The sequence below is a fragment of the Syngnathus acus genome, chromosome 10, assembly GCF_901709675.1.
Source record: "Syngnathus acus chromosome 10, fSynAcu1.2, whole genome shotgun sequence".
NCBI classification, from domain to species: domain Eukaryota; kingdom Metazoa; phylum Chordata; class Actinopteri; order Syngnathiformes; family Syngnathidae; genus Syngnathus; species Syngnathus acus.
Window position 1 is genome coordinate 9,813,774 of NC_051095.1, and position 27,944 is coordinate 9,841,717.

Here is a 27,944-nt window from a genome sequence, read left to right on the forward strand (position 1 = left end):
TAAATGGGAGTCACTGCCACTTAAAGAACTGCTCATTGACCTCATATAAAGTTCAGTTGTTCTAGTAGGCTTTTCCTTCACTCCATTATCAGAAAGCGCCTTCTAGAACATCCGAACTTCATTTGCATTTAGTCAGAGGCAACAATTGTCCAATTCCAAACACAACCACATCTCCAGTTATAAGAGGTTGTGCACACATGTGCAACCACATTTTTTCATTATTGGTAGAAAAGGTTTTAAAATTATTTGTCTAGTTTTTAAATTTGTGTGAACAGGGGTGTGTCACCTTTTTATATCCACTCCAGTCGTGGCGTTTTCATTTATTTACTTTTTATTTAATATAAAAAAAAATGCTGATTTCAAGGCAGTGTACGCAATAATAAAGGGGTTTCAATACTTTTGGAGGGGCAAGTGTAGCAAAAGCACTTGAACAAAAGAAGCTCCCATTTTCCATGACACTATCAGCCCCCAAAAAGGTGAAGAATAGGCAAGTCCTTATCTCAAATTGTCTTCTAACACTCCAGATAGTCGGGTGGAATTTGTAGTCTCAGTATTTATTCCACGACGTTCCGGAGATTGAATCCGTCCCCATCTTGGTTTTACTTTCTTTGTCCAATTTGGCGTTAATCGTGTCCGACGGGTGTGCTATTGTTGGCGTTATCGGCGTCCTTGCACACGCACGTGCACTCCTCATGGTGCTCCAAGGCCACGTCGGTCATGGACTTCTGCAGGCCTCGGCCTCCGCTGCGGTGCTTCAGCAGCAGAACCTGATGGAGTGGGGGCATCACATATTTAGACATATGCACAAACATTGCTGCTTGTATCCCACAGTGGGTGCTGCTGTTTTGGTTAGCAACTGATTTCAAATGCTGTCAAATTTTTGATAATTGTAATGTTATATTTACATTTACATTTTAATTGATTGACTTACTAATGTGCAGTTGAATTTAGAAAATAAAATTTTATTTTCCAAATTATTTAAAGTATTTCAAATAGCCCCTTTATTTATCACATAATGATTTAGGTTGAATTTAGTGCTATTTTTTTGTTTAGAAGCACTGTATTAAATTATATTTTAATTATCACAATTTGTTGAACACAGACATTTTAGTAGTAGTTTTTAAAGAAACACATCTTATTTTCTTATTTTGAAAGTACAATCATTCTAAATTATTTTGACAACAATTTAATCAGTTAGATGAATACTTAGAAGCAAAAGTCACATCTATATAACTTGCATTATGTTACAAGTGAAACTGACAACTCAACATGGTTAACAAAAGTTGTAATTTAACCTCATGAAGAGGTAAGTGAATAATGAAAGTTGTTAGCGGGGGTCAAATTGAGCCGTAAAACTGATGGCTGGTTGTGATAAACAAATGCAACAAGTAACAAGAGTTTTAAAAAGACATTTGGCCAGGACAAGACTGGCTGATTCATTTCTTTGCGGCTACCTCGTGGTACTTCTTGGTGACGCGGGCGGCCTGGCACTGGCAGTCGTAGCAACGGTTTGCACAGCAGGCGCAGTTCCCGCCGCAACGCCTCACCAGAAGGCAGCTGGGCCAGAAAATGGCGTCTGTCCGCTTGAGCTCCTCACGCAGTGACACGGAAAGGTTGCGTGGCGTGCAGCTGTACAGCTGAGCTTCCTCCCAAAGCAGGTTGAGGTCAGCTCCTCCTTGGGGGAACAAAAACAGGAAGATTCATATCGTTGACAGTACACTGATCCTCCACCAAATCAGAGATTGAGCAAAAATGTTTTTAAATGAGTTTTTACAGTACAATAATCTTATTTGATCTCAATGTTCCTTAACCAAGTTATCTATAAACTTACCCCTGACTTTCTTGTTATGGATGAAGGATTTGCCAAGAACGTGCCACGTAGGTTTATATAAGTCGTCCATGTCCAGCCGCCAGCGCTCGGGCTCCAAGTATTTCATCACCTCTTCCACCGTCCGCAGGCCTGACACGGCGGCAGACAGCTCCTGCAGGTCCGGAGATTCGGCTTCTGCTGGAATCTGAAAGGAAATGAAGGTCAATAAGAATGTCGGACAACCAAAAAGATCAGAGCAAATAGTATGTAATTATTGGCAATTCTGTTCTTTCATTTTTTTTTTTTATAAATGCATTTACAAGATCAAATTTCTTGCGTGACCTTTTCTGTATTGTTTGGTAATTTAACCAAAAAATGAATCCGATGTTACATTTCATACATAATACAAGATTTGTCCGCTGTGTCGGCTTTCTGCTAGGCACTAATCTGGCAGGAGTGAGCCACATTAGTACGCAACGACAACATGGCTGCCTTAGGTGAAGAAGAAATGCTTGGGGCGGGGTTCGTGTTTTATGGCGCATCATCAAATTCTACCACCATGCTGTGGAGGACCAAATCTCAAATGCTTAACAAGTTTGTATTGCCTATTTACCCATATGTGGGTCAAATTTGCTTGCAAATGGACATGCGCACGAGGATAATGTGCCTTCATAATCGCAAAATCCAAATTAGCCAAAAGTGGCTACTTCAAACCAAACAAGCAGACCTCCTGTTTATTTTCTGGCATGACGTCTTGAGACTTTTTTTGTGGGTCTACTCATGATAGCCAAGCCAACCAAAATGTATCTTGCAAAATCCAACAGGGCATGTGTTTTCAAACCCAATTCACAAAACTATCCTGTTTCACAGCAGGTCATCAAAATCATAGACACGCTCACCAAATTGCACTTTGCAAAGTGAAACTAGCGTTGGAGGCTGAATTTGAGATTAGCTTTCTGTTATTGCCATTGAGCGAATGTGAAAACCACCTTCCATCAAGTCACATATTTACGTTCAAGAATATAAATACCAAAACCACAAATGAATTCCTCAGCTGTCTGAGGTTAGGATGGATTTCAGAGTTATTTATACATTTATTTTGAGCTGTGAATCAAAAGCGTTATTTTCAACCCCTTTTAATACAGATGAGGTGAAGGAGTCCTGTAGCATACACAGGGTGGGGTGGCCAATGGCCATCTGCCTTAACGATTAGTTCAACGTTGTACAATAAAGCAATCCGGTCAACGAGAATGCCAGAAGTGATTCAATTGTAAAAATAGTGCCTGTAAATGAAATTTTAGTTAATATTTGCAGTTGTGATTTGAGGGACCATTTTCTTTGTGCTTCTCCATTTGGCTTTATGTTCAGTGCAACTGATTTCTATGGGGGCAAATTCGGCCTGGCAACAAGAGGTTGCATATAGATGAATATGTTAATTTTACTGGTTAAAAATAAATAAAAGAAATGCATGTTAAATTTGCTCATCGGGAAAGCAAAAATAAAATTGAAGAAAAGATATTGTCCAAATAAAAAGCAATATACAACTATAGATAAAAACAAAGTTGTATTTTAGATACTTCAAAATAAGAATTCAAAAAAATCAAATAGCAAACATGTAAGATCAATTAAAATTGATATATTTGAATACATGTAAAACCCAAGGACTACCGTATTTTCCGCACTATAAGGCGCACCTAAAGACCTCAAATTTTCTCAAAATCCGAAATTTCTCCAAAATGCCCTCAGGTGCGCCTTATATATGGACCAATATTGAGCCACTACAGCAGGCGTGTCCAAAGTCTGGCCCGCGGGCCAAATGTATATATCTTATATATGGACAAAGTTTTAAAATGGGCCATTCATTGAAGATGCGACTTATAATCCGGTGCACCTTATATCTGGACAAAGTTTTAAAATGGGCCATTCATTGAAGATGCGCCTTATAATCCGGTGCGCCTTATAGTTTGGAAAATACGGTAAAGCAAAAAAGAAACAAACAGAATGAAACAAATTTTTGTTTTTAACAATACACATGCCATCACACAGCCTTCATCAAATCACATTTCATGTTGTTTTTAGAATTACCTATCCTTCTCTTCAGTTTCCGCTCTTTCCCACATGGATTAATGCATGTGCACTAAACTCCTATATATTCTCCTGGGATTGCTCCTTCATAGGGGTGCCCCCCCCCAAAAAAACACAACAACATCTGAGGCCCATCTGTGCAGTGGCTCTAACGAAAGCAGCTCGTTAAGAAACCTTACAGTGTAGCATTTGGTTTCGCCGGAGCCTCGCTGAGATAAATCGACACGAGCGTGGAACACCGACAGATCTTGGCAGCGAGTAGCGGCAGTAGCGCGAGCGGCAAATTGGCCCAGCCTTGGCAGAGTCCAGCGACTGGAAGTCATTAACAGCCTATGAATTTTGACGGCGCAATCCTCCCCCAATTAGCGGCGGCGTGCTCCCTCGGCCAGCGAGGCCCGCTGTGACTTCTAACGGCCGCCAATTAAGATATAAACGCACACGCAAAAGACCTCTGTTGATTTGGAAGGGTATCCCCTTTCATAGACGATCGAAAAGATGCAGGAAATGGACGAAAAGAAGCCTGACGTGGCCTCTTCAAACCAACATGGAAGACTTCCTGTGCATTTAGGACATGGATTTCTGTTTTTGTCACATGGTAAATTTCCCTGCCAAAATGGCTCCTTTCAAAATCAATTCCACATTTCAATCTCTCGGAAAATGACAACAATAAGACTAAAATTGCTTTTGTTTGTTTACTCATCACAGCGCATTTTGCGACGGCCGTGTTACCACCGCTTACGTTTATTTTGTGCCGACTGAAATGATGACGACTCGTCAGGAAAGGGTCTATTAAGACACACGTGGACAACTTTCTCTGCCGTTCTCATGCTTTGGCTAACCACTTCTCTGCAATCCGCTTCGCTTCCATTAAGCCACAAAGTCTATTGTGCGTGAAATCATGTGGCTTGTGTTGTTGTTTTTTTCCCCTGCACTGTTCACAGTCTGCAATTGAGGTTGGTGTAAAAACAGACTCTGCAGTTTTATCCCGCTAACTTCTGCCTGCACGGAAGGGGAAATGGCTGACATGGATGTGACTTGCACGGAGTAATGAAGCGTAAATACCGAGACTTAAAAAAAAACATGAATCAGTTTTCCTAATGTCTTCCATCCCCCTATAAAAAATTCCCATATATTCGTGGTTGCTTATGCCCAAATTCACATATTTAGGGATTTTATTTAACCTCCCCTCACTAAGTATTATTTTGAGGCGCTTCATTTAAACAAAAGTGGTGCTTTGCTACCATGTTGTAGCACATTGGTTCCAATAAGCTTTGTTAAAGTGAGTTGAAGTGCTTCACTTTGACAAATTAGTTTTCCGCTGCATTTAAGAAACTATGTTGAGCTCCGTTTAGCCAAATGTAACAGTCCGTATTTTTTTAAGAGTTGAATTAGTACCAGAATATCATCTTATACACAGCATCTGACCTTCTGCTTAAATACTGAATGACTATTTTATTTGGTCTGAACTTTTACCTAAGTTAAGGAGTTAAGTCAGTACATTTACAAGAGTATTATTTTACACAAGTACCAATGTGTGACTACTTTTGCGCTAGCTTCAAATGTTTCTTCCTCCTCCTTCTCTGTGTTTTAACAAGCCGACTGCCAAAAATGGCTTCCTGTCAATGACAGAGTGGCTCTTGATGGGCCCCCGTGTGGCTTCCTGCGGGTTCCGATAGCTGGGAACAGAGCGCCGCTGTTCCACCGCGTAAGGTTCAAAGAGCAGACAGAAGGGGGAACATTTTCACAAGGGCTTTGCCCCTGAATGTGACTCGGAAGTTGGGGACGTTTGGTTGGTGGGGTGCCCAAGATCGGTGGTAGTGGTGGCTGATAACTGCCATCAAGTATAAATAATAAGTAGAAATAATAATGGAGCAATTAGAACATCAACGCAAAAACTGTCGCACAAATAAAAATTATGACTTGGAACGTCATTTTGCTCCAGTTTTTATGATTGCAAAACAAACACGCTGTTATGAAGTCATCACGCACAAAAACAAAGATTGTAAGAAGCAACAGAATAAAAAATAAATAAATAAATAATTCACACCATGGTTGTTCACGCATGGCATAATTGAGTGTCACTTTTCACCGTTTCATTGAACCCAACACATTAGCGACCGGTTATTATTAGAGCCTTTTTATAGCGGTTTTCACCCCTGATTATAAACGACAGACGAACCATTGTGACGTTGTTCCATGTTGCTTTATGACTTGAAGAAAGGTGAACGGAAAGGTCGCTCGACACTATTAATCTCGCAATATTAAGGTGTGAAAAGAAACAGTGGCTGGATATATATATATATATATATAGTGTATATCAGAGCTAAAGATAGAGAGACATTAGGATGGGATATTACTTCAAAACCATGGACAATTTAAAAAGTACTCCAGTTCCTCTTTATCCCCCTTTCATTTCAGGAGTCCCAATGAAAGCTGTGCAGGGGTCAAGGACCCTCGACGAGACGCTTTATTCCCTTCACAAGGTCTCCGCTTTCATAGGGAACAATAACCTTTGGATCATCTGGATGGAGAGTCGATAAGGGCGCAGGTGGAAGACATTAAAGGTAGAGCATGTTGGAAAAGTCCATTTCTTGCTTATTTGTCCAAAGAAAAGCAAATAGAAAATCAAACTGTTTAGCTGATAAAAATGCTAAAATAAAAGATCAAAATGTGAGTAAAAGTACAAAGTAACACACATATACATTTTAATATAAAGACGAAACAGAACCTACAAATAAAAAAGTGGAGCTAACAGATCAAATGCAAATACAAATAAACACGCTAACGACAAAACTCGAATGATAAAAGAATATAATGAAATAAAAACAAACAATTAAGAAGATTGAAAGTAATCATACATGGGAAAAATCCACCTTGTAAAAAATGCAAATAAAACTATTTAAGAAATTAAAAATAAAATGACTAAAAACACACATCTAAACAATTACAATGATGGGAGTAAAATAAAAATATTCTAAATGCGAATGGAAAAAAGTGCTAATAAAACTAGATAAAATACAAAAAGAATACAACATAAAAATAGAAATGATAAAAATAAATTTGAGATTATCCTGATTCGAATGGTTCCCTAGCAATGTTGACATTTTGGTTTTATCTGCGTGATAAAAATAAATGAGCTGTCCCCGTTCCTGTGCAAGTTGATGAACAAAATAAACATGCGTTCCATTTTAATTAATCATCCAAATGCTTGGAACCAGAATCAGAGAAACGTAATTGCCAATTTACAAAATATATTGCTGTTGATGTTGTTTCCACCTCAGTGAAATTAAATCAAAAGACTATTTCCAACTGCCGTGTGGTTTAAAATGACAATTGGCGCTTCAGCTGACATGACGTAATTCTTACCGCCGGCTGGATGGCGTAGCGGATGAGAAAGCCCGGCTCGGATGGGAAGTACTCGTCCGAAACGAAGCGTACGCGGACCCGATTGCCTTTGGAGAGGTGGGCCGCGGGGGCCGCTTGCGACCCGCACCAGCGGCCCAGGATGCTCCCGTCGCTCGGATCCTCCAGCTCCACAAAGTCGTATCTTCAACAAGACAAAACAATAAAACGTTTGAACCAAAATCGTTAGCTCGTTAGCAGAATAGATACAAATTGTTGTATTCACTGTATTTCAATTCAGAGAAATGAAAGCTAATTTTTAGAAACACCAAAGTCCCTAAAACTCAATAGCCGAACAGATGACTAGAAATATGGTCACCGGAAGATGGATGGATGGAAATTTACCTCTTTGGAGGTTAAGGTAGCTAAATGAGAGGTTGGATAGATAAATAGACAGACATAGCTAGAAAGCCTCCCTGCAACCATTAAAAACAATCACGTGCGAGCTTTATAACAGGCAACCTTGTAAGCCGAAGGCCACACGTTTGATCACTGCCTCTTCCACAAGACAGACACATCAATGCGGCCTTGAGCAAGGCATTGACCTCCGACCTTTCCCGCCGCCATAATAAAAAAACAATACATAGTATCAGTGACGCTAGTATTGTGATCGAGCAGCAAACACAGCGGAGTGGAAGTCTTCCAACACGTTTGGCTCAAAAACGTCAGACAGATGGCTCATCGATAATGCAGTAAGTTGGCATCATTACGTGCTGTTGAACAGCAATGGAGGAAAATAGGCTGATACACTACATTAAGTAGCAACTTGAAGACATTGCGAGGACAACGATGACTGGAAAGGATCCACAGAGTATAAAAAAAAAAATCCTTTGAAGAAAAGCGCAAGAAAAATGAATTATTCATGACAACCGCCACAAAACAGAAGTGACTACAAACAAATTCTGGATTCTAAACCATTCTAATAACGCTCCTCAGTGCATGTCAAAATGCATAGACGAGAGCCCTGTGAGTGGAATGTAAATGCGTGTGTGTGCAGATGATTGGATGCCCCGTTTTCATGCAGCATTCTGGGATGCAATCAACTGCCTCAGGCCCTCATTTGGACCTGGATAACCCCAGAAAACAAGGGTTGCTCTTATTTGCCCCACAGTTTCCAACATGCTGATTGCATCAGGCTATGTTGTCCACCTATGCGCACGTATATTCTTGGGATTTTTTTGTGATGACTTTTTTTTGGTCTGTGCAACTGGATGTCTGCATTTCACGAGTATGAGTGTTCCAATTGAGGAAAACAAATAGACATTTATTGCAGCTTTTATTTTAAATGGCTTCGACCTTTATTAACTTTAAATATTCAAAATTGTAATTTGAGGAAATTATTACTTAAATGACTCTTTTGAACATTGAAAAAAATAGTTGGAATGCAAGTTAAATTTAATATGCATTTAGGTAATGAAAAAATGGATGTAGGAAAATGTGAAACATAATCTTAGTAAAACATTTGCGAGATTTGATTAAAAAAAATAGCCTGTTTACATTTCAAAATACGTTTTTAACTGCTGAATATACTGATATATCTTTTTAAATTATAGGATTAAAATATGTATTTTCTGTGCTATTTTATAAACATTTAAAAACATGAATACAATTTCAAAAACTGCAATAAAAATGTATAAAATGTGCATTAAAAATAAACTATATACTATATATATTTTCTCCATACCTTTTAATATTTATCACTATATTTTTGTCCGCTCTGAAAGTATTGGCTGGGCGTTATCACATTCTCTTTAATTCTATCAGCACGCTTAAAATGATGTTAGCGAGAAAAAAAAAAAAAGATGTCAAATCTCATCATCATTACATCTCACACTGTCTCATTAGATTAGCTGGTCGTTTTCATATGTAGGACAACACAAATAGACAATTGATTCCATTGAAATTATCTCTGAGCATAGGTTTGCCAATCGCACAGGCGAGAAAAATCAAGTCTGCAGTACTCTTCGTCATCCTTTAGGGGACTCTCCAGGCATGAGTAGCTCGGCATTAAGTACCCCCAACTCCTCCCGCTTCCTCCTGCTCTTCTTCATTCACTCATCCACCTTGCCCTGATTTGTCTCCTGCGTGACGTCCAGTCAGTGGTGATGTATCAGCGTAAACGCATACCCGGCCGCCATCGACCGGCTCCTCCTTGAAATGAAATGGCAACGGAGGCAAACACGAGCCGTAATTGAAAGTGACCCCGCCGACAAAATAGATATAGCGCTAGCGTGTATAAGTTTACGTTATCGTTAGCCGCCGCATGTATCGACGACGTTAAATTTGCTACTTCCTGATTTTCAATATTCACGAGGGTCCGAAGCAGCAGGAAACCAATTTCGCAAATGAACGCATCCGGAGGGTGCGGCCTTACTTGCATATTCCGTCCTCGGGGTCTTCCAAGCCGAACCGCTCATCAAAGAAAAGCTGAATCCTCATGTTGCTCGCCGCCACCAGTCTCCACACCATCACAATGTTCCTGGGATAAATGCGAGGGAAATCCGGGCTATGGATCGTCCCTTCTCCAGACACCGCGATCACCTTCTCCTGATGGGACTCCTGCACGCCTAAAAGAAAAGAAAAACAAAACCAAATGAAAGGATGTGTTGCACCTTAAAATGGGAAATTCACAAAAAATGTCATTCAATGCTTTACACTACCAAGAAATTTTATCTGAGCGTAAACAGAGGACAGTAAAGTATAGACTTTGGAGTTTCAAGACATCGCGAGAGGATATATATTAACTTAGCATGTGTGTTTATTTTGTCATTAGCCGTGTATCATCAAATGCCACCTTCATGCGTGCCGTGACCGTGGTTTGCCCGCCGCATCTGGTCTTAGGTGTCACAATCTCAAATGTTACAATTCAAAACTAGCCAATTACAGTCAACTAACCTGTTAGATATTCTACTAGGAAGAAGGAACTGATATCAGTGTGAAGCTTCGTAGAAGTCTGGAGTTATTCTCTAGAAATATCGCATAATTTAGATGTTTTACATAAGTTACGTGTGATTTGAGGAAGTTCACATGAAGTCCCCTATTGTCTCAATAGGTATGGTAAAGTCTCAGAATTGAGAAATTCTTATGAGGACAGATATGACAAAGCCTTGAACGATTAACAGAATTCTCATGAGCTTTTCACATGAATTTACCAACATCTCACAAGATGTGATAGTCTCGTGTGATTTAATGGAATTCTCAGGAATACTCAGATATTTGATTTACTACAGTATAAGTATCATTATTTCTTGAAGAATTGTATTCCAACACCAGATAACATTATATCAGTGTTGTGTATAAATCAATCTTTAATGTACTCTTTTGTAGGCTCAATCTTTTTTGTGAGTGAGAAATTAGTGTCAAACTTGTAATCACTTGCATATAAACAGCACTAAAGGCGCTCATGTCACGAGCAACTCCTCAATCTGTGCACTCTGTATGGCCACTGCTTGTATTATATTCGTCCAAACAAGCAGATACATCCTGCTGATGGAAATGGTTGTTTGTCTAAGCTCTTTGCCCCCGTGGTGCATGCTTTTCCAGACACATTCATAACTGAGAAACAAGTGGCCGTGCTTGCTTGCTTACTTGCTTGCTTTTAAAAATAACAAGAAAACAAAAGCATTGTGCCAAGTGAATCACACACCAAAGAACCTTAATAGAACAACTCAGGTCAGGAACCAGAAGTGGATGTTGGCGAGGCAAGCAAGGAGTGGAAAAACATCAATTCAAGTGTACCTACGCAGGTCCCACAATGAGGTCTTAACGAGAAATGGGAGAAATATTTTAACGTTTGCTCAATCCATATCTGGTGTTCCCATTTTTAGGTCTAGTCTTGCCAAAATAATCCCCGTCCCTATCGTTGAATACGCAGCGCCATGTTGGAACGGATGACGTGATGTCATTGACAGGGCCCTTTCATCCACCCACCTGCTATTGAGTGAAACGTCAGATCGCTTGCCTGCGGATGGAAATTGTTTTTCATTCATCTTCCAAACCGCTTCTCTTCACGAGGGTGGCGGAAATGCTGGAGTTTATCCCAGCAGTTCTGGGGGGCTCGCAGTGAACTGAACCCTGAACTGGTCACCAGCCGATCGAAGGGCACATATAGACGAACAACCGTTCAAACTCACAATTAGACCTTTGGTCGATTGATTTACCATGCACGTTTTTGGAAAGTAGGAGGAAACCGTACCCGGAGGAAACCCACGCAGGCACAGGGAGAACATGCAAACTCCACCCAGGAATCCGGAATCAAATCGTCAGAAAAGTCCTCCCAGGTCAAATCAATCTTGAATATACTTAGGATATAATGGAATTTTATTTAGTTTGTTACTTGTAGCAACTAGACAAGCTGTAGCATCTTTTAGAGCACAGCTATCATTCAACCTCTTTCAATACTTAAATAGAAAAAAGTATGTAAACTTGGATAGAAAAAAAAGAAAAACCTCCATTGGATTGCCTTTGATCCTTTCATGTGGGCTTGGTCACCAGCCATTAACTTACTCTGCGCCAACAAATACAAAAGAAGGACTTTAGCATGAAAAGACTCTTTCATGAAGACACCAAACCAACTTTTGGCGCAGCTATACCTCCTGCAGGGCAAACACGCATGCTTGGAAGCACTACATAATCCCTCCTTTTCTTGTGCTGAATCAAATTAAAGCGCTATCGCATCTATTGAGCACACACTTGTTCCGGCACGCCGTACTCAGCCGAGGTCTTATCTCCGTTCTCGTAGCAAGTGACGAAAGGGGCCGGTTTAATTAACTATTGCAGGCTCAGGAGGTTATAAGTTGACGGGTTCGTCTTGGCCTCAGGTAGCCATGTTTTAATTAATCAAATTTAATTAATGAAACCTTCCTCCTTTTTTTCCAACACCAGAAATGACGTTATCACGATGAGGAAAATGGAATTCGTTAGATGGTCAGTGAGGGAAATAAGGCATCAAAACGGCTAAATGTTCTCTGAAACAAGTCTGTATTAGGATCATTAAAGGCATTAGAGAAGATTTTATTTTTAATTGCTTGTAGGCTGGGTGAAGGTCCAGGTCCATTTTCAAGAGATGGTCAGACTACATTGTCTGAAAAGCTATCATGGTGTAACACCTGCTATGATATCAAAGTCAAAAGGTAAGCAGAGCTGCAGTGAATTTTGTTGGATGCGCCGATTAGGATTAGCTAATAGTGTTAGCACCCAAAAGATTTATAATTGCCTATAGATGCCACAAGATGGCAGCAAAGCCCTACTATGTTCTAAAACAACCTTCTCAATTCACTTCATCATAGTTCCCTGGCACAACGGTGGCACAAAATGACACCAAACGGTAAAAGAAAATCACCATAAGTCTCCTTAAAATAGGAACTTTATTTGTTTCCCTATCTACCCCATACCAGATGAAGTTTGAATGGACTTTGCTTCGCATTCCCATCAACAGAGGGTCTTTTCATCAAAGCCCCTCATCATGGGCGTGTACCATGTGACTTGCAAATGACCTCACCTCTGGGGTCGTCTCAAGATCAGAGGCGCAGCCGTTCCCCCCCCCGGGAGGTGAATTACCTCAAACATGACTTTTCTTTGACCTACTTACCGACCAACCCCTCACGGTGAGGAAAGTGGAGGCGGCTATTAGGGCAGGAAGTGAATGCGGATGAATTGGCTGGCGTACAGTGCGGCCATTGTGCTTTGTTCGCACCTTCCATTCACGCTGTTGAACATTAACCTTTCCACTGGAGCGCACATACATACATACGTGCAGGGGGAATTCGAGGGACCCCCGCCCACCGTAACATGGACATGAATGAACTCGGAGGGTAGGCCACTAACAGCGCTGCTATTGAAAAATTTCCTCAAACGGATGCTGTCCCTCCAATAGAAGCCGGGAAATCATCCACAAATGAAAGGCTACCTTTTCCTGTCAACAAAAATGGGTAGTCATTATCTCAATTCAATCTTTTAAAACTCTCTTGCTAACCAAAACAGCAGCATGCGTTAAAGCACAATTAAAGTGCTGGGTTAACGCGCTGATTATTGCCTTTTTAAAAGTGTGTTGTAAACTTTAGTTTCACTTGATGGGAATAATTAACGACTTTAAAATAAATGTTTTGTCTCGGACTTCAGAGTAAATTGGTCGAAATAGTGGTAATGTGATTTGGGCTTTATCAAGGCTAAAAATAGTACAAATTAGGGTATAAAAGTTGAACATTAAGGGTGACAAGTCCTCACTAGTCAACATCAAAGTTATTGCGGTCCTTTTCTATTTTCTATAAAAAGGTGAAAACTGTCCTTTGTCATTGTCACAATCAGTAAGAATAAAGTGAAAGGTTACATAAGTTGAAATATGACTGTGACATTCCCAGTGAAGAAATAATGTGCCCTTAAATTTCCTCAATAGCACTGAGCGGAGTTCCTCAAGGAAGTGTTTAAGGTCCATGAAGTTCGGTTGAAACACTCTTTTGTGTAAATTGTAAAAACTAAAAATTTACTTAATTTAATATACATTTTGGGGCATCGGGACATGTTGGGAGCCACACCAACTAACAAGACAAGGTAAACTAACAGAGGATGAATTCACTTTTTCTTCATGATTACTTTGTATTTCAAAGTTTAATGCCAACATCTGTTGCCTGTTAGGAGTCTTGCAGGTGTAGTCGATTCCCAGGCTCTGCTTAGCTACTATTTATTGCTTTAAAGCTTGAAGACAGTTGCCCGTACATGGCTGCAAACACGCGGCTGGAAACTTTGGTAGCATCAAATATTAATAATTGGGCATCTGCAGGCCAGTTGTGCAGTGAGGTCATCTGCCAGGCATGTTGCAGGAACGCTGCCGGAATCTAACCAAGTACTGCAAATATTTGAGGAAACGTTGAGGAAAATGTAATCCACTTAAAGAATTCAAGTTTTAGCCAGCGAGCACATGCAGCAACACAGACTGACAAAAAAAAAAAATGCTGGTATTCTGTTTCTGGAGTGGTCACTTGATGATAGGAAAGAGTTTTGGAGATGTTGACAAAAATGATCTTTTACATTCGCTTCACTGAGCAACTTGAGATGTTCCTGGAATGTCTATCCGATTCATGACAGGATGCATGACAAAGTCTCAAGGACCAATTGAACAGACATTTTGCATGAACGTGTACATTTTTAGCAAAATGCAAATGAGCTTAAACTTGAATCGGATGGCTTTCACTTAGCAACATGAATTTTCCACCTAGAGTAGATCCTCTAAGAAATCTCCCAAAAAAATTCCCAGAAAAGACACAAGAAGGTTTCAATTTAGATCTTAAGTGCCCGTTTCAAAGGTATTTTGTGCAAATTGAAAAAGAATACCGCACTCAGTCAGTTTCACACACAAACATGAAATTTGGTAGGCAGGTCAATCATGAGTAGACCTCCAAAAAGTCTCTGAAATCCATTCTGAGAAAGATGTAGAAAGGTGGCCATTTTGGTTTGAAGCAGGCATTTTGGCCATTTGTGCTAATCAAACAAACAAAGCTATTTCCACTTGCAACAGAAATATTTTTTCAGCATATCTATTATAGTTAGACCCACAAAAAAGTCTATAATGCATACCTGAAAAGTCACAGGAAATTTACCACTTTGGTTTCAATCAATATCTATTCGACACCAATGCTGCACATGTACACTATTATGATCTTTTTACAGCCTTTCTATAGTGTGCAGTTGCAATGTTGTTGGAACAAATTCATTTTATTTAAGGCTCTAATGAACACACGTCCAATAAATGCTTGCATAAGTGCCCCAGCTGCACCATGTTAATGGCGACAACTGTACACACACACACACACACACACACACACACACACACACACACACACACACACACGCACACACACAGCAATATGGTCCTTCCCCATCCCCCACCGGGCTCCGACCGGTCCCCGGCGGCCTGAAAGTCCCCACCGCAGGCCTTCTCCCTCCTTCTGCTGCTCAAGTTGCAAAAGCAGCGCACCCCTAAGTGATTTGTGCGAGGCTCTCATTAGTGCCAACACTTGTTGTGTGGCATCCGGCCACGGGTAGATTGAATGTCAGCTGGAATTCTGTGTGTGACTGGATGAAGACATGGAATTAACTTTTGATTTCTGTCAGAAGATTGCACTTTTAAAAGACCACTTTTTAATAGCTCATTAGGTTCACGGTAAAATGAGATAAAATATTCCATTTATAGCAGGACGAAATCTAGCGTCAGTACGTTGTCTATGAGTGAGGCAACATCGCAAAACATGACTTCTATGTGAAAAATGTTTAGGCATCACAACACTAAGATTAAAAAAGTCTTGTCTTGGATTCAGCCATGTAATCCGAACATGATTTCTTTTCGAGAGAAGCTAAAGCCTTGGAGGTGGCCTTGGAGTACAACATTGTGCTTTTAGCTGGACACAGCTGCCAATCGGGGCCGCCTTGAAGTCTGCGCGACAGGAGAAATTTTTAGCCGGCGGATTTGTGGCTTGGCCGGGCTGGAAACGGCCACAACCAGAGACAGCCATTAGGACACTGAACAGAGACGAAGGCCAAGTTGTGCTGAAAGCATGATTGCAGGCCACTTTACACAAGCACAGAAACATGCAAAAACTTCTACAATGCCTGGTGGGCAACTTTAGGCCTGGGAGGCAGGAAGGACTTTCCAAACAGTGACACATCCTATAATCATTCCATGTCTGTATGAAATATTTGCCAAACAACGACAACTGCCCTTCACGCAACAGGACGGGGGCAGTGCGTGACTTGTAGTCTCTTCATTTCCTGTTGGTGCAACATCTAAGCGTCCTGGTATCCAGCAAATATTTCATTTCTTATTCTTCTGCCGTGTAAAGATGCCGTGAAAAGTGCTGCCTAACAGGCTAGCAAATGAGCGTGGAGAAGGTGTTAAGGCCCCGTCGTCCTCATCATGCAACTCTTCTTCCTCCTCCACCTCCCCCTTGCAGCTACCTCTAATGAAGACATTTGGCGGGAGCCGCGCCAGCTAACGAGACGGCGTTGACGAGGTTTGCCAAAGTCCATCTTTCACTTTGTGCCTCTCTTAGCCAAAACACACACCTGTTGACGGCAACTTTTCTTTAGCCGCTATTCAAATTCTTTGATTTTTTTTCTTTTTTTCTTTTCAACATGGTTGGAGGCGTCGTGTCTTGTTGCTGATGGATTTTGTCGGGAGGACGCTTAACGTGTTCCCACTCGCGATCGCCGTGGCCGCCGCCAACATTTATTGTACGTTAGTGCTGAGCAAATGTAGTAATAGTCATAAAGACAGCAGGAGACACTTTAATGCGTACTTTCAGTTTCAGTAACTTTGTAAAAGGAAACACATTAAAAGCAAAGTGTCTTTACAGTGCTTTAGATCACCCACCACCGAGAAAGCATTCACACCATAAAAATGCTTTAATGCAAACCATTTCAATTTTAGTGAACTCTGAGAAAGCAGCTCACCGATACCTTGTGCCAAGGAAACTCGATTTGCAAAGCTTGATAAACGTAGGCTACGTTAGGAAGCATCTTGAAATACTTTCATGCGGAAGCTTTCAAATTCAGTAGCCTCTGAAAATTTGTACTTGAAGCATACTTTACGTGATTAGCTTTTGTGCCAGAAAGCTGAATGGATAGTGCTTAACAAGTACGTTAGACCACCACCATCAATAGAGCATCCAGCACCTTTAGAAAAAGGCTCACCTGTTTTCTGGTTTAGGTCACGTGACATTCGCAATGCGAGCCTGAGGGCAGTTGTGACGTCAATGTCAGTCAACAGCAGAGGACGGTATTGGCCAAAATGGCGGTCCCCTGAATATGGATGAAAATGGATAGATTAAGGTAACTGTTGATGTGCTTCTTATTCCGCGAAATTGTATTGTATATATTATATTGTTTTATATATACATATGTATAATATTGTGTTTGTGGACTAAGTATTTAGAAGATCAAGGCTGTCAAAGTGCAGCGATCAACAAATGTATTAGACCATCCAGTATTATGAAGCGCACCTTCAACTTGCAGTGTTTCATGAGTGTTTAAGGCCTCCCTGTTTCAATAAAGGCCCGAAGCAATAGACTGTGATTAACCTCACTTGTACACTAAAAGCTTCTGTGAGATTTGAATCTATTTGAATCTGAAAGCTTTATTCATAAATGAACGTAAACGCTTGTAATTAACTGCTGAGGGACATTTGTATCTGATATGAATTACATTATTACCTTTATCATAATAAGCCACTTATTATTATTATTATTATTATTATTATTAGCCTTTTGATAATTACTGCAGGAGCCTTTGGAACGTTCTAGGCTTTTAAAGCCAAGCATCCTTTGTGAATGTAATGAACGTGCTAAGATTGCTAGTTACAGGGCAGTCATATTGTGTTAGCATATAGGTTAATGAGCAATTAATTTTTTTTTTTTTTAATAAAATACAATTGCATAGCTTTTATCTTGCTTGATTGGTATGGTTCCATACAGTACCTCACTGAGTAAAAAAAAAATAAAAAATAGAAGCACCTTCAACTTGCCCCTAGCTGAGCTCATTAGCATACATATGAAGCAGCACTTGTTTTGTGATGCATTTAGTAGTGATCAATCAATTCCCGGTGGAGACGAGGCAAAGATGTTCCTTGTTAGCCTGAAGCTAATTGAGTTTTGCTCCATAAATCCTACATATTCCTCATTATATTGTAGTATTATCAATCTGGAGACATTATTTATTGGCCAATCTGATTGCCAGATTGTCTTGTTCACATCTAATTTATACTTCAGAGTTGGTCCATTACTTCCAGTCAAAAGCATGTCAGGTATCCTAGAATCACATATTTGCAATATCCAATCACTTTTGAACTTGTTCGCATGTTTGACACATGACTGACTTTGTCGAATGTGACACACCTTAATCATATTTCCTCTGCATCGTTGAGAAACACGCTTGAGTGATGCGGAATCCTTCCAGTAAGTAAATGTCAGTCACTGATAACGTGGGAAATCAGTGAAAAAGTGATGAGACACGTTCTTTTTTATATTTACGGCAGTTTTACCACACAAGGAAACAAGGAGAATTGATTTGAGAGGAGATTGCAGTTTGGTCAAGTGGAGGCAATGGCTAACCCTCACTAAGAAGTTGTCTGCTAAGCTAACTAAAACACATCACCAAACAAATGAAGCCACTTATGTGGGAACCTACTAAAACTTCATGCAATCACCTCCCACTAGCGTCTGCCCTTTTTCAAACCATTTCCACGACCTCTTTCCCACACGGATTTGTCAAACAACCTCTTTGGTACAAAACCATCTGCTACATTTGCAGGGGTCTCACTTTCATACGGAACTGATGTTAGATTTGATTAAAAGCAGATTGCCGCACCTCCAGATGAGACGACACGCACACACCAGCTAATGTGGGTTGTGGTAATGGATACCCCTGTCCACGGGGTTGGGGGGGTTGGAGGGTTCCCAAGTCATGAAGCATATCTATCCTTCCGTGAAAACAACTTGGGGAAAGCCTTACATTCTTTAAATAGCGAGTATGATCGGGTTACTGCGGCGTGGTGGCGTGTATCGCAACTCGCCATGTGTCGGGTGACATCATCCACTACTGGGACAGGTGCATTGTTTGATTTTGTATCTAAAAAGCTTGTGATCCCTTTTTAAATGGTCTTTTTGAGACAGCACAGTCTAATTAATTCCAATGTTGACTGTGGGCATGCTGCAGCAAAGTGGAGTATGAAGTCTAAGGTCATAGTTACAGGGTAAGCTAACATTGGAATGGAACATGTAAAAATAATCAACAATGGAGGAGAAAGAAGACCGATATTTATTTTTGAGAGGAGACTGTTCTTGCAACAGTAACGAGGCTGTTTAGTCAAATGGTACAGTAACAGTGAAGGATAATTAGACCCTAATTACATCTTGCCTCTTTCAAGTCTGGTGCTCATTTGGTCTTACTTTGTCTCTACCAGTCTAGTTCCTAAACTTGTACTTGGTTAGATCTATTCTAATAATATCCAAGTTCGAATCCGGTACTGGTCTTATAAATAGTGCTCGCCTTGCGCTAGTTTGTAGTAGTCTTAAAGTAGACTTGTAGAGTTTGATTCTACTCTGGTTTTAGACTGGTACTGGTCTCAAACTTGCTTCTTCTGACTTGTACAAATACTATCTTGGGTCATGCCTGGCTCTGGCCCAGCCCGAGTCTGGTACAAACCTCACACCTGTCCAGTACAAACCTGTCGCTAGCCTGGCACAAGTCTCAAACTAGTAAGGTCCAGCCTGGCACGAGCCTGATGCTTGCCTGGGTACAGTGTGGTACAAGTATGAGCTGAACTTATTTTGGGTCTGGTAACTAGCCTGGGTCTAGTCTAGTAATAACCTGGATCTATCCTGGTCCTATTCGTGCACTAATGTAGTCTGCGTCTGCTTTTACCCTTGTTCATTCCCGAGTAGTAGTCTGGTACTAGTTTCGTTGTTGTCGGGTGGTACAAGTCTTAAACTAGCCTGGTTGCAGTCTTCCTCAAGCCTTGTTCGGCTCTGTTTCAAGTCTGGTCCTAGTTGGCTTAATCCATTACTATCTGAATGAGGATAGAAATGCTCTTCCACCCCAAAACCAGAAATGATATGATTTTGTCATTTATCAAGTCAGGCTTGTTGATAATTGATGTTGTTGTTTTTATGACAGTATCGTATGTTCAAAACAGAATCTTACAACAAAGCTTCAATTGAATGGACAAGTTCTACACTAGAAACCTGATATTTCTTCAAAGTGAGTCTTTAGTCCAACATGTCTCGATTGTGATGTTGTTGAAATATGAAGATTCTTCTCACATCTGCCCCGAGGTGTCAAATGTATGCAGCTGTTCACGCGTGGCAGCGCATGCTAAAATTAGCCAGTGTAAAGACAGCGCTCCCGTAAGCGTGGAATGTTCCTCAACCGTTTAGTGTCGTTGCACACATTAAGGAGCTTTTGCACAACGAAGCTGAGGAATCTTCTTTCAGCTTCATAATTGCTTAATTGTCACCCATGAGACTGCTCTTTGGCTTTTTTTTGTGTTGGTTATAACGTCTAAATCAAGTATCAGTATGTGAGACTGAGTGTAAATCCAGTATTCAAAGGAAGTGTTCCAATACTTTCTTCTGAAAATAAATTCCCATAATTACTGGATCATCACAAAATGTCATGAATTATATCGAAAACATACATGTAACATGAATCAAAGCAATTTAAAAAAATCCACACATTTAAAAAATGAATAAATACAAAATACGATATCAAATAGCATATCATAAAATTAATAATTAAATAGTTCATGATCACAAATATTCTCCAATACAATGGAATCATATTCATATAAAGAAATGCAAATATGGAAACACAAAAATCAACAGAATTACAAATAAAAATAAATACAAAGTATTGAAATATCAATACAATTAAAATGTGATCTATATATTTATGTTATTAAAAAAATCAATGAAACAATTTCTGAGTTAGAATCTAAATAAATTTAAGTTAGTGTGTTCAATACTATTGTAAATATTGTAAATAAAATGAAAATAAAAATAAATAAGCACAATAAAAAATAAATATATTTATAGAAAAATACATGAACACTGCATACAGTATGAAATGAAAACGTGAAGAGGTTTTACAAAAATATATACATTTAGTATATCAAATATTTATATTTAACCTTGGAGGGTTGTCTTATGTACGTATACATTGTATGTATACATTTCATCATTGTTAGATTGGCAATTAGGACATTTTGTTTGTGAGTCATTAATATAGGAATATTAAGATTTGGCTTCAGGAATACAACAACCGGACCAAAAGTTTTATTACAACTCCAACTTCATCTCTATACTTGTTCATAGAACCCTTGAGAATCTTTGTGATGGGAATTGCATGAATTCAAGGATTTCCACTGGCATTGGTATGTTTCAATAGCTGGGCTGCAGCTATCTGTTTAGTCTAGTTCGTGCCTCAGGGCAACAGAGGACACAACTGCGGGATTCTTCAGGGTTCCCACCGAGGTGACGAGATGCCCTCCGGAGACGCCGGCCAAGGTCAACTCCCGGACGAGGAAGTGCGGTTGGAATTCCGAGGAGCGAGGTCTCGGTGAAAGCTCTGGTGACCCGTCAAAACCACCCGCGTGATGCAACAAAGGAGGCTTTGTAACTCAAAACGTGACGTGACATGCTCACGGGAAAAAAATTAAATCAATCATATGCTCATAAATTACCTTTGAAGCAACTTAAATCAGGCTATAGAACCAGAACCAAAATTCATGGAGACCTGTTTCAGGTGTCCGACCAGGCATGAACCACTAATAACACACTACTACCAGGCTCATACAGGACTAGAAACAAACTTGGTCCAATTTGGTACCATACAAATTCAAGACTCAAAACATAAGCAACACTAGTTTGAAGCACTTACCAAGTGAGGCTACTGCAAAATTAAAACAAGACTGGTTTGAAACGAGTTCCAAACAAGTAACAGACTACTATCAGATTAGAACCAGACTACTATCAAATTAGGCCTACTTTAGTTTGAAACAGACTACTACCATTTTAGAAACAGACAAAGTAGTACCAGGTTAGAGCCTGACTACCATGCTAGAGCCTTGCCAGGACCAAATTAATGCCAGACGAGATTTGGACCCAGCAAATTGAAAACAAATGCCAGGCTAGAACCATTCTATTAAAATAAGCTCTTTCACATATTGGGCACATCATAATTAATATGATTGAATGTACAAACATTCCTGTAAAGTGTTTATTTATCATAATATCTCATCATTTGAGGTTAACTAGTCTTCGTGTCTTTTGCAACCACCACCGTTTCCTGCTAATGTACCCTTAAAATGGTCAACGGAAGCTTTTTACATGTGAGGCGATATGTTATGCAAGATGCTATAAAAACAGGCGAGCTTTAGAGAGTGAAATTAGTGGATAAAAGCGGCAAATTACCGCTCGGGAACAGGTCAGGGCGACGAGCAAAAACAAAGATGAAGAAACGAGGAAGCCACGCAAGCATGTGGTGATTGACAGCTATGTGCTCTGACAAGCAGGCCTGACTGACTGCTGGGAGGCTCACATGTCTATGCTCAATTTTAGATTTAGGTTTTGACAGTGAAGAACTCATTTGTATTCAAGTGTGTTTTAACCCTTCAAGAGACCGATGTGTAAACAGTGTGGCAACACATGTCGACAGACAATTTTGCAAAACCCACAGGTATGATTTCTTAATCCGCTCCAAAAACGGATACGCAGTTGTTTGTTTTTACATGACAGTTTAATAGTACTCCCGGATGGCCAAGTTGCACGCAAGATTAGGAGCCACAATAAATAATTTATGATGTGCTAAATGTTTAATTTTTTTTACATTCTGTTAAATTGTTTTACTGGTATTTTTATATAAAATACAACATTATGAAACACATTCTGTTGGTTTGGGCGACACCGGAACAGATTAACGGCATTTGTATGGATTTCAATAGGGAACGATGATCAAATGGATTAGATTTGCCCCTACCACCAACCGCTGACTGTGGTGACCATCAGTCTCTTTCATAGAGAGAACCCACAAACAGAAGCTCCAGTATTTCTCGGGGGTGGGATATTGCCGCCATGTCTGCCAAGTACAGTGTGTTTATCTGTAGTGCGATGTTATTGTTCTCAGTCAAGGGCGGCGGAAATGAGGCAGCACAACTACATCAGTGCCCGGGCTCAAGCGATAAGTGGCATTGAAAAGGAGGTGCCGCATACTGTATTATTTCATGACATCATTTATCCTGCTTATTGTTTTGGCCCAAGTGGCACTTTCCTCACCGACAGCCGCCCTGCCTGCAGGCTATTTATATAAATGCTCTGCTGAGTCAGCGCATTCTGCATTCTCTGTAGTCTGGTAGGTAGGGCAGGATGGCTCTGAAAGATATTCAGGTAGTTTCTCCCAGCGGTGTTGCCGTGTCACTTTTCGATATGATCCATTTTGTTGAAAGTGTTAGGGTTTGGGTCCGGGTTTATAATTTCAAACAAGGGTTAGAGTGAGGGTTAAGGTTTTAAACAATATAGGGTTTCAATTTACCTTTTCAATAAGGGTTGGGGTGTCAGAGTTCTTTCAAGCCCGGTTTAGGGATTTTAAATGTGGGTATCCAGGCAGGGTTATGTTTCAGGGAAGGGTTTCAAGATCAATCAAGATATGGTTTCAAGATGGCATTAGGGCTTTAGGATTAGGGTTTCCAGCCAAGGTTGGGGTTTCTAAGTCAGGTATCAAGCCTGGGTCCGGGTTACGAATTTAGGCACAGAGTTCAAATTAGGTAAATTTTTATATTATGTATCAAAGGTACGTTCATGGTTTCAGATGAGGTATTCAAGGGTTAGGGTTTCAAGACCAAGTTATGATTTCTGAGTAAGGTTTCAAGACAATGTGAAGGATTTAAACAAGAGAAAGATTTTACATTTTTAAAGTTTATGTAAGATTTTAGGCCAGGGTAAGGTTATCCAGACTGTTCTAGTCACACATCTGCTCTGTAAACAAACACAGTGTGGCTCAGCCTCTGATTACCACGTCCTATTTTAGCAGTATCCTTTTGTGCAATCAAAATTTCATTTGAAAGTGAATCGGTACGTGTTGCACTTGAAAAGCGTGGTGCCAAAATGACAAGCAACAGGCCCCCCAGGCAAACGCTGGCCAAATAAAACTCCCCTGTGCCGTCACGCCCGGGGGACGCCAGACAGAGAACACACTCAGACCTGTGTCCATCTGAGCCTTTTGAGATTGGAGGATATTGTTTCTATTGATAAATCAGAATCCTTTCAATCAGAATCCTGCTGGAGGTAGGTGTCCAATTAAATTACCTAGAGTACCTACATAGGCATCAACCTATTAAGGTGCCTGAATAAACTATTTATCCAACTTTCAAACTATTGATAAAGTACACCTACCAACCTATGTACCCATCAACTTACCTATCAGATCTCAAATGGAGAATTACTAACTTACTACTATACCTAACTGCACTTACTGCATCCTACGAGACCTAGGCTAAATGATGAGCCTTGGAGCGTGTATTTAGAGCGTGGCATTTACTCAACTGGTACCAGATATTCCCTAAAACAGGTCCTCTTTGGCTCTGATGTCTCAATTCCACTTTTCCCGGCCACCCAGGACTTGGACGCGCGCCAATATCCAATCACGGCATTTACATCTGGAAATCCCGGAACCCCTGATGTGTGCCCACACGCCCCCCCCCCTTCACAAAATGTCACTATATACTCATGTCTCAAAGCGTGCTCCCGACCAGCACATTTCACATTCTACTATAAGCATGTATTTGTCCCCATGGTACGCTAATGAATGCACAATATGCCTCTTTATCTTTAACCCCACCCTTCTATATGAAGACCCCCCCCCCCCCACCTCGCCGTAAGGCTTGTGGGTGACCCCGTTCACCCGCTGCCTGTCGCTCTCCCATTTTAATCTGGTAATCTGGAGCGGAACAGCGGCCTCTGTGATCACTGGCGGGTCAGGTTCAGCGCACGCATACCTTCCTCCCAGCAGTGCTCAAGGGGGGGAAACGACGGAGTATTTATGGAGGTAATCCACATCTCCGGCAGGGGTTTGTTGCTAATAAGATCAGGGCCAGGGGGGACGGTGCTTACGGGTGGGCTCGGGCACGGAGAAACTTGGCCTTGTACGGGAACGTTAACTGGGAACATTTAACTCCCATGTGGGATCTGAAGACTCCCCTAATCTATGAATAATCTACCAATAGAAGAAGTAGTCCGTGGGTATTGTTTGTGAATGTTTTGCTTTTACATGCCATGGAAGAGTAAATCAGAGTATTACAAAAGGGATTCAAGGTACCAAGGGCAAAATTAATGGCCGACCTACTTTGAAAATAAACACTACAAACCTATTGGAAGCTAGTTTACTTGCCAACAGTATCTACCAAATTACATCAAATATCGACATAGTTTTGTTTTCACAAAAGACTTTGAGGGTCAGAGAGTTGGTCCCGGACATTTATAAAGGACGCTGATCATTTCCATACTGGACATATGGGGGTTTGCGGCCGGTTGACCGACTTCTCCCGATTTAGGGTTAGGGCGGTTAAGGTTAGCATCATCTATAAACGAATCCTTTCTCCATTGTTGTATATAGTTCAACATTTCATTCCAAATCTTATAATATCTTTTTCGATGAGGGTTATTGGGTTTATGTTACAATTAAGGGTGGGGTTAGAATTGGAGGATTGGGTTTTGATTTATGGTTAAATTAGAGGTTCAGTGGTAAGAGTTGGGGATTGGGTATGGGTTAGGTGTTTGGGTAATTACGGTAAGGTTTTAGGGTTAGAGTTAACGGTAAGGGTTGGCACGCTTGTCATCTACCAACAAATCCTCCAGTGTCGAAAATTTCAACACTAAATATAATCCTGAGACATCCTATCCTTTAATGTCTACATTTCCATGTGGAGATGCCTCTGTCCAATCTCAAAGATCACAGTCCAGCCATCGTTTTAACTCATGGCTATCATTAAACCGAGCCAGGCAGCTGGACTGCTGTTTTGGATGGCCAAGTTTTAAATCAAATTAAAATACGATGTTGGACGCGGCTCTTATGGTGTGTGGCGAGTTAAATGGAAAACTGTTACATCAGAATTGCAACTAGACTGCAATCAGATCACAGACGAGTTCACTTAGGGTCGCTGTTAGCTCTGGTGTATGAGGCCAAAACTGTTTTTTTTTCTGTTTTTAGTTGCAGCTGTTGACATCCTTTCAAGTTGTTTCATTTTATTAAGTGTGAAACATTATAGCCAAACCATGCTGCGCTCAGACCAACACACCATGTGCAGTGTTTGTTATAGTAATATGATCATCAGCCACTGAGACGAAGGAAGTTTACCACTGCTGTGCGTAAAATTTCCCTTTTCAGTGTGTGATCTTAAAAAAAGACTCCCATCATTCCTCAATAGAAAGTGCTATTGTATAAGCAACTGCTTAGCAACACTGTCCCTCCATCAACGCCTGCTAAACATAACAGAGCAGCCACTTGGCCTTCTGGTGAATAATAAGATGTTTGGACAAGGCAATGAACAAGACATGGAGGGAGTTCAGTCCAACCTGACCCAAAAGACCCAATGTTACAGATTCTGTTTGGCCCGACTCCTACGAGTGGCATTAATGTGCATTACAGATTGGATGCAAACAAGAGGCCTGCAAATACAACCACCAACAAACCATCAAACCAAACACACAGCCAGCCACAAACCAACCAAACCATCAAACATACCATCAACCCCACAAAACCCCAAACTTGCCAGCCAACTAGCTTGTCAACCAGTCAGACAGCTATCCCCCAGTCACCTCCCAGCCAGCAATCCAACTAATCAACCAATCAACCCAAAAGCCAGTCAACAAATTACCAACGTTACAGAAAGAACAATTTGGTTACCTTGATAATCTGTGAAACCCAATTGTCCCACTTGGATGACACGGTTAAATGCACTCTATGGACAAAAAAGACCCAGACTCACTTCCTAATCAGAGGTTGTACATAGACGGTTTAGTAATTGTATGCTTCCAGGGGAGCGTGGGGGGGTTGACATGGAATTTTCAGGGTAAACTTTAAAAGGTAATTTCCATATCCTGCCTTGTTTGAAGTGAATGAAACGCACCCATTCATTGCACGCAAACTCAAACAAGATGTGCATTTGAAAAAAAAAAAAAAAAACGAAACTGGCCATATGCCCAGAAAGAATGAACATTTGTATGTGCGGGGAAGAGGAAGCAAAGAGATGCAAACTGACCGTTCTGCTCCTTGTCGCCTGGAGGGTGAAATTTGCTGACATGACTTGACTGAGCCTCTGAGCCACTTGGTTGCAGAAGCCACGCGAGAAGGATGAGGAATGATGGAGGGATCATTTGGATGAGTTGGAGTGGTGGTGCGGCAGAGGCTTCCGGGGGACTGGGGGGACTCGGGGATCAGCAGGGGCACCGGTGCTGCTTCGGCGCTCGGACGCGCGCTAGTATCCGCATAATCTTCACCATCAATTCGCCTGGAGGAATGTGAAAAACTTTGCCAAAATGTCAATATATATAGTAATAAAAAAAATTGTTTAAAAAGAAATGATTAAAAAAACAGACAGAACGCAAAGTGATCAAAAAGGGTAAACATGTTTTTTAAAAAAAATAACTACATTGATTAATAAAATAATCCAGGGATCAAAGAGGTGTTCTGGCTTAAAAGTGTGCGTGAAAGACGTCATCTTCCACTCGGGTTGGAGTTGTGCTGTATTCCATAAAAGTGGTTCTTCTGCGCTTTCTCGGTTTGTGTGAGAGACTGGCCGCTCAACAGGTGCCGGACAGAAAAAAGTTTGAGCCGGGAAGGAGGAGGAGGAAGGAGAAAGGAGGGAGGGAGGGAACTCCCCAGACATGTTAACCATTGCAGTGCTGCGTGCAAGCATGGAAGAAATAGGAGGCAGAACCCACGTGCATATTTTCAGTATAGTGAAAATGACAAAGCCAGATAAATACGAAAGTTGAGTTCAAATTAAAACATTTTAAGTTAAATAGTAGATATTTCCTGTTTGTTTCATAGTTGCAATAGAAAAATATGTATCCTTATTGACATGAGTTGATTCTCTATCCCATAAATA

General features: G+C 40.7%; 1 protein-coding gene across 2 annotated transcripts; it reads right to left on the reverse strand.

Moving 5' to 3' along the window:
* Window positions 1-259: 259 nt before the first annotated feature.
* On the reverse strand, window positions 260-27,654 carry pdgfc (platelet derived growth factor c). Of its 2 annotated transcripts, XM_037262107.1 has the most exons (7): window positions 27,096-27,654; window positions 16,982-17,089; window positions 9,672-9,864; window positions 7,262-7,442; window positions 1,832-2,015; window positions 1,455-1,675; window positions 260-767 (listed from the first exon to the last, which is right to left on the reverse strand). In XM_037262107.1, the coding sequence occupies exons 1-7, from the start codon at window positions 27,208-27,210 to the stop codon at window positions 624-626; spliced, it is 1,146 nt and encodes a 381-aa protein (XP_037118002.1). In that variant the 5' UTR covers window positions 27,211-27,654; the 3' UTR covers window positions 260-623. The 2 variants fall into 2 exon arrangements, with proteins under 2 accessions (XP_037118002.1, XP_037118003.1); XM_037262108.1 differs by lacking the exon at window positions 16,982-17,089 and having other exon boundaries at window positions 261-767.
* Window positions 27,655-27,944: the final 290 nt, after the last annotated feature.

Coding starts and splice junctions, on each gene's coding strand:
- pdgfc (XM_037262107.1), bottom strand. CDS start 27,210: ATGATCCCTCCATCATTCCTCATCCTTCTCGCGTGGCTTCTGCAACCA. Junction 9,865..16,981: donor TGACCTAAACCAGAAAACAG/GTGAGCCTTTTT, acceptor CTTTTCTTTTAG/GCGTGCAGGAGTCCCATCAG. Junction 2,016..7,261: donor GCTACGCCATCCAGCCGGCG/GTAAGAATTACG, acceptor ATTTCCTTTCAG/ATTCCAGCAGAAGCCGAATC.